This window comes from Myxocyprinus asiaticus, chromosome 40 (genome assembly GCF_019703515.2).
Source record: "Myxocyprinus asiaticus isolate MX2 ecotype Aquarium Trade chromosome 40, UBuf_Myxa_2, whole genome shotgun sequence".
Classification (NCBI taxonomy): domain Eukaryota; kingdom Metazoa; phylum Chordata; class Actinopteri; order Cypriniformes; family Catostomidae; genus Myxocyprinus; species Myxocyprinus asiaticus.
The window spans coordinates 19,260,473-19,268,463 of NC_059383.1; the positions used below are offsets into that span (position 1 = coordinate 19,260,473).

Genomic DNA, 7,991 nt, shown 5'->3' on the forward strand with positions numbered 1-7,991 from the left:
TAGGGCTGGCTGCCCGGCCAAACTGAGCAATCGCAGAAGGGCCTTGGTAAGAGAGGTGACCAAGAACCCGATGGTAACTCTGGTTGAGCTCCAGAGACCATGTGTGAAGATGGGAGAAACTTACAAAAAGACAACCCGAAGCTCACCCTGCAGTCTATGTGGGTCCTAATGCCCCAGTATAATGATGGGGACACTATACTGTAAAAAGGCACCGTATTTCAGATAAGATGTTAAACCGAGGCCCTGACTCTCTATGGTCATTAAAAATCCCAGGGCATTTCTCGTAAAGAGTAGGGGTGTAACCCCAGTGTCCTGGCCAAATTCCCCCATTGGCCCTTCTCAATCATGGCCTCCTAATAATCCCCATCCATTAATTAGCTTTATAACTCTACTCTCTCCTCTCCACTAATAGCTGGTTTGTGGTGAGCGTACTAGCGCACTATGGCTGCCGTCGCATCATCCAGGTGGATGCTGCACACTGGTGGTGGCTGAGGAGAGTCCCCTGTTCACTGTGTAAAGCGCTTTGAGTGTAGTGTCAGAAAAGCACTATATAAATGTAACATTCACTCATTCATTCACAACCATCACTAAAACACTCCACAAATCCAGGCTTTATGGCAGAGTGGCCAGACGGAATCCTGTCTTTAGTGCAAGACACATGAAAACCCGCTTGGAATTTGCAAAAAATCACATAAAGGACTCTCAGACTGAGAAACAAGATTCTCTGGTCTGATGAAACGAAGATTGAACTGTCTGGCCTCAATTCCAAGCGTCATGTCTGGAGGAAACCAGGCACCACTCATCACCTGCGCACTACCATCCCAACAGTGAAGCATGGTGGTGGTAGCATCATGCTGTGGGGGTGTTTTTCAATGGCAGGGACAGGGGGACTGGTCAGGGTTGAAGGAAAGCTGAATGCAGCAAAATACAGAGATAATCTTAATGAAAACCTGGTCCAGAGCGCTCAGGACCTCAGACTAGGCAGAAGGTTCACCTTCCAACAGGACAATAACCCTGAGCACACAGCCAAGACAACGCAAGAGTGAAAAAAATAAAACATTTTAGCATAAGGCTGCAACATAAAATGTGGGGGGGGGGGTGAAGGGGTCTGAACACTTTCTGAATGCACTGTAAACAGAAGCAAACAAGTTGGCAGGTGGGGTGACAACTTTGTCACAGTGGTGTTGGAGAGATGACATTTGTTGAGAGCAACTAAACATGGTGCACACATCCTACTAAACTGCCGGTTTTTAATTACAGTGCCTCTAAGGCAGGCATTCAGGTCTGTGTGAATGAATATCTGACAAGAATACAAAAGTTGCCCAAAGACACAACACACACCTGAAAGAGGATACCAACTGCAGGAATGTTGCTGAGCGACAGCTCAAAACCATGTTCAACATCAGCAGTTCATGCACTAGAAGGTAACACAGAAGCAGTGAGAGGGGCAACTGTCTGAGACCGTGGGGAAAACAGGGGGGTACACTGGCATATTATGAGGGAGGTGTAAATAAAGGGGGTGTGTGAGCCAGCTTGTCATTTATCAGTATTTTTACCACACTATGACTATTTCAAGAGCAGGGAGTTAGCAGCCAGTACACAAATAGACACCATTTGAAACACTACTACGCTTGAAATTCAGAGCAACAGGGCATGCCAAGCTCAAGCTACAGGTGATCTGCTACAAGAACACTTAAAACAATAAAAAAATATTTGAATCTGAAGTCAAATTTGAAAATAGGAATCTACTTTTCTGTGGCAAAGCAGACTGATGAGAAAAAGTCCTGGGAACACCAAAGCACTACAGAATTCAAAATCATGATGGAAAAACACGGTTTTGTGATACTGCTTTCATCCATGACCTTACAGGCCCTTCAGTATCTGGGTAGGTAAGGCTTGAAAACACATGCATGAAGATCTATCTTTACCAAAACAAATAGCATTATATGACTTTGTAAACATTCAAAATAATAAAAAAAAAAAAAAAAAAAAAAACACCTCCAATGACACTCTTCAGGGCATGTCTAGAACAACTGGAAATGCAAGTCCATACTGAGAGCTGAGGATTACAAATCTTTGACCGGAAACACCCAATCACAACTCAAATGCTAGCATTTCTTAAGGGGTAAATGAATAAATGCATCTTGAACTGATGTGAGACAGATTTACCTGGGAGAACAGACTAAGATGATTAAAAATCATTGCACTACATCAGGCAAACCAGATTATTAGTTGATTCCCAAATCCACATGAAAAAATTGAGGGAAAATGTTGACCAAACATTTTACACTGCAAATCTCCGTAAGACTGGGGGTATGGCTTTGGAAAGAAAAAGTTCAGCAAACATTTCATCTCCACTATAAACATGCCCTACATATAGGACTCCATCAATCTCATGACCTTATAAATGCAAGCTGCTTACTGTTGGTACAATTTATCCAGAAAAACACTGAAAGAGGATCAGTATTTTTATACAATAGAAACAAGATCTGAGCTCCCCAGCATCCTCATGCTAATTTTAGAGAGTTACTGGTATTTCTTCAAATCTTAAAAAGCGATATGATAGGTGTGAGTGAGAAAAAGATCAATATTTAAGACCATTTTTCTATAAATTCTCCTCCCTGCCCAGTAGATGGATATATGCTCGAGAATACAAATCACCAAAAACAAAAGAATGTGAAAGTGAAAATGGAGATTTATAGTAAAAAAAGACATAAATACTGATCTATTTCTCACTCACACCTATCAGATTCCTTCTGAAGACATGGATTTAACCACTGGAATCGTATGGATTACTTTTATGCTGACTTTGTGCTTTTTGGACCTTCAAAGTTCTGGTCACTATTCACTTGCATAGAATGGTCCTACAGAGCTGAGATGTTCGTCTTAAAATCTTTGTTTGTGTTCTGCTGAAGAAACGCAAACATCTGGGAAGGCGTGACGGTGAGTAAATATTGAGAGCATTTCCACTTTTGGGTGAACTATCCATTTAAAACCCTATAATGCAAACCAATAAATTAGTCTTGGTTCTCAGTACAGATAGGTTCAAGGAGTGCCTAAATCCATGAAAACTAAGTGACATTATGACATAAGATGGCAGAAAATATTAAGTTTTAAAATGTGATTTTGACAGCTACTGGCCCAACTTCACCCACAGAGATCTGTTTTAAAAAGCATAACATCTACATTGGGTCCTTCCAACAGCTTAGAAGAGTACAGAAACTTTGAACTGATCTGGGAAGTTTTGTTTTCTGAGTGTGTGTACTAAAAAAATAACAGTGACAGCAAGAAGTCAACCTGGGAAATAAAGGCAAAACATGGGGGATTTCTCTTCTGGATGAAGTCATGCATCAAAATTAACCATTTCCAAAGTGAGAACAACACACACAAGTAGAGGTCGACCGATATATCGGTTTTGCCGATTAATCGGCACCGATAACATTTCTGTTATCGGCAAAAATACACACCGATAGTTTTTCCCCATTGTGTCCAGTGCTGAAGCGGCTGGGATAGGTCCACTGTTGTTATACATTATGAGAACGGCCTCTAGAGGCTAAATAAAAATGATCACTTAACTGATGCCTTGTGGTGTTTTTTTTTGGCAAGAGACTACACTCTGCATGGAGCGGAACACTTCAGATGCGGATTTAAAACATCAACAATGAAAAGTTATGTATACAGCACACTACAGTACATGCTGTCATATCATTATAAAGTAATTAATTTGTTGACTAGATGCTGCATTAGTGGAGAACAGCAGTATGTTTGCCGACAAGGCTAAAAGGATGCTAATATTAAAGCTAACCTCAAGCGGATAGAACAATGTGATAAAAATACATGCAAGTCCTACCCAAATGTTTAAATGTCATAATTGTTACCATCAATTACCATCTATTTGCAATAGTTTATATCCAGCTGGTCACGTTTATGCATTCGTTCGCCAGCTAAGCTGCATATTTAAAGCTAGTGACGTGAGAAAGCAAATTAATATCTTCACGCAGCCCAGAGAAATGAATAAACAAATCAGAAACGCATCTGATTTCAATTAAAAAATTTTATCCTCACTGTAATACGACTTCAGATCGATCACATACTAAAAAGGCTAGACACAGCACAACAAATACAGCTTAACAGAAAGCAGGTGTCTCAATATGCTTTTAAAGTTCTTTTTAATTAGACATCATATAAAAAAACAGCGCTCCTGCACGAGACGCTGAATAAACAAAAACAAAGGGAAACAAAGACGTTCGTGTAGCGCGCGTTTACATAGAAAAACAAATGGATGGTTGCAAAAGCGTTCAGTGTGAACAGCCCCTTACAGTTGGTGGAGGTCATTGGCCATTGCGTCTTGCTTTCTTATAAGCGTTTCTCAGAATAAGCAATGAGTTGTTTAAATGCTTTGTCAGGAAAGATGTTCAACTTGGAAATGTGTGTCTCGAGATTCTCGCGTTTGGTTCCAGTCTGTTGTGTTCCGTCTGTTTGAACAGCCCCTGGCCTGGGCTCAGTCGTTTCACCACCGAGTTCAGCCAGATACCACTGCTATCTGTGAATATTGCTACTCTACATACAACTGTACTGAATAATAAACAATGTGGTATTTCGCTGTTATTATGAAGCTTGAATCTGGAGTAGTAGGAATCAGTGCAAGTGTAACACCATGTCAACTGTCTATTGAAGCGTTTCCCTCCACTCATTTTACATTTGACTTAACATATGAGAATATGGACCGACTAAAACTTTTTATTTATTTTTGTTATGCACATTAGTTGAAAATGAAATGCTCTTTTTATAACATCCAGGAAAGGAATGTTCTGTGCAATAATATAACAGTGCTGAGTGGTTTATGTATTTATTGCACCCTCTTGTGGACTAAGGAAACAACATCAATTTAAAAATCAGAATTAGTTCATTTATATATTTATTTCATTTAAAAAAGTACAATATATTTTCATGGTTCAGTCAGTACTGTTTATTTTTGTAATAAAGTTCAGCACTATTTTACTTTGAGTGCTATTTTTTCATTCAGTATCCATTTTAAAAACTATCGGTCGATTAATCGGTTATCGGCAGGTACTGCCCAGCTTAGTTATCGGTATTAGTAAAATCCAGTATCGGTCGACCTCTACACACAAGCATGTTAAATGTGTGATTTTATGATGTAAATAGGGAAAGACTTCATCAAGAGTGATGCACTGGCATTCTCTGTAAAACAGCATTTAAAAAGTTATTTTCTTATTACATGGTTTACTGCATTGAAAAATAACCAATTCAGCAGCCAAAGAGGTTTTTCTCAGTGATGATAGTAAACATGTACAGACATATAACAAAGCTCAACGTTGGAAGAGAATCATAAGCACCCCAATATTTTATTCTAGGCCGTAAACTGTAATGATCACCTTGTACTGTTAGCAAACAAAGTTGGACATCTTATACAAAGCAGAACCATCTTATAATCCTATATAAAAACTAAATATGAAGCCTAATTGAGTAAATTATACAACTTTCACAGTTTTGGAAGCACTCACCTGATCAATTTGTAACAGCGGTGTCCTGGTCGACATCATCTCAGACTGTATTGGACAGTTTATTTAATGAAACTGAATGTGCGCTCAAAATTCAATCAAATGTGACATCGGCACAGCACGATGAGAAGTGTCCGAAGTCCAACTTTTAAAGAGCCACCCCGAGCTCTGTGTAGGATACCAAACCAGTTAAGATGACATAGTTTGCTTGCTTGATTTCACCAGGAACACGCGTCGGAAAACACTAACAAATGTTAGTGAATTCAAAAAGTCGACGACCGGTTGGGTGTCAACACTGAGTCTCAACTTCCTATGTTATTTTCTGTAGTTAAACTGGTGATTTTTCGGGGAATTACAGACAGAATACCAGCTTTGAAGATAGATTTCTTAAATTGAAGACGTTAGCTGACGAAAAACAAAATATATATATGTGGTAAAATATTGTTCCCAGCACAGATGTGCGAAATCGAGTCCGAGGTCTCCAAGTTTTATTAGGCCGGGTGGCAAAACACCGGAGGGTCCTTAATTTGGCCGGAACTACAAATGAACGTCTGTATATCGTTGTGCATCGGTAACGCAAAACTTCAAGTCCTATTACCCCCTGACAGGGCTGAAGAAAAAAAGACAGGAGTCCTTTTAAGTCCAGAAAAACTTCAGGTTAAGTTAAGGAGCAGCTCCTTCCAGTTAGCCAACTCAGCAGCGCTCAGTTCAGCGATCCTCCGAGAAACAATCCATCAAGCAGGTGTCTACATTTCAATGTTTTTGATTATTCTAAAGCCAAGTCAAACACCTGTTGTGGTGTCGAGCTAGAAAACTAATGATCCAAGCGCAAAAACATCGTGAGGATGCTCATGTCTGGGCGCCCCTGAAAATCCCATCTAACCTGCTAACGCGCATTAGCTGTCCGGGTGACTTCGAAAAAGTCGCTGATATTTTGACAGTATGATAGTAAGAATGAGTCCAAACCGTTTCCCGGTTGTAACTGACTCTGAATTGTACGGTTCTAGTCGGTGGTCCACGACGAATTACATCTGTGAGGCGTAGAAAGGCGAGCAGTCGGGCGGTCACGACTGGTACCGCAGCAGCGCCCGGACGCCAGTGTTGTTTGCGTTCAACAGAGAAATGTGAAAGCAGCTTGCAGATCGACTTCCTTTCCCTCTCTCAGATAGAGTTTCAAAATAAAAGTCTTTTATTCACAGGTCACACGTAGTTTTAAAATAAAAAGTATAAAACCGACTGCATTTATAGTTGTGTAATGTATATGCGTTTATTTATAGATATTTTTTTACTGTCGAGAGATAATAAAGATGCTTCTTCTTCTTATTATTTTTAAATACAGGGGCCGTTCAAACCTAAAAAGCTAGACGCCAAAAAAGCTCTACGCAGCGCCACGAACGCAGATGTCTCGAGATGTGCGTTTAAAAGCTGAAGTTCTGTTTAATCTGATATGGCGTCTGAAGCAATCCTGTGCAATTTAAGACGCTGACGCAATGGTCGAAAACAGTTGAGAAACCGCGAGAATCGACACATGAACGTGTTCGCTGTGAACTGCCCCTTAGAATGGCACTGGCACTGAAATATGTGGGTTGTTATCTTTCCTTGAAAGGGATTTTCTTTGATTAACGGTGCCTTTTGATCACTGAGCTGACAAAAACTGAAACTTTTCATCTAAAAATGTATAGACCAACACTAAAAAGAGATCACTCGAGGGAACAGGAGAATATTTTACCTCCACTTTCACTTGTTATCCAGTCCTATTGATTTTATATTGTAATACATCTTTCTTCTTATTGTTACGTAAATGCTCTATCCCATTTATCACAGTGTATGGTCTTACCTTCTCGTTGAACAATGAATGAATAATTTACTGCCATCTCTGGGCAGGAATTTGCTCTTTTTTCCAATTTAACCCTTAAATGTATACCTCGGTCTTTAGTAACCCAGAATCTCATTCCACCTCCTTTACCTCGTCCATTTTTTTTATTTATTTTTTAGTTATACTTCCACATCTTTGGTAGTCCTTTCTCTTATGAACCGTATAACATAAAAAAAAATAAATAAATAAAAAAGGGCAAAATTGCAAATAAATACATTTAAATTTAAATCAAGTTTATTTACCAAAAGTGTAAAGGGTCTTTAGTGACCCGAGATTTTTTGTGTTATATTATACAGTATATTTACACTTCTATTTTATATATAATATTTTAATGATTATTTCATATCTACTTAAGTTTACTATCACAGGATATCTTTCTTTGTTTATTACAAGACAAATGAGTGCCATATTCATACCAAATACTACTATCATGTCGGTTTCCACTGCAATGGTGGTGAATTTTGAGTATCCCTTTGTGTGTACACACACAGTAACATCTACATGTTATTTGTTACTCAAGGTGGCACTGTTGTTCCAATATTTGAATTGATTTACATTTGACTTTTGCTATTTCACAAAGAAGCAACATGGAA

At 39.1% G+C, this 7,991-nt stretch overlaps 1 protein-coding gene across 9 annotated transcripts in view; it reads right to left on the reverse strand.

The window, feature by feature from the left end:
* LOC127430498 (serine/threonine-protein kinase MARK2-like) overlaps positions 1-6,626 on the reverse strand; it is a 60,740-nt gene extending 54,114 nt beyond the window's left edge. For all 9 annotated transcript variants that reach the window (XM_051680312.1, XM_051680308.1, XM_051680306.1 and 6 more), the window contains exon 1: positions 5,526-6,626. In XM_051680312.1, coding sequence (XP_051536272.1) covers positions 5,526-5,564 — 39 coding nt within the window. In that variant the 5' untranslated portion in view covers positions 5,565-6,626. The remainder of the gene's footprint in view (positions 1-5,525) is intronic.
* Between the last annotated feature and the right edge of the window lie 1,365 nt (positions 6,627-7,991).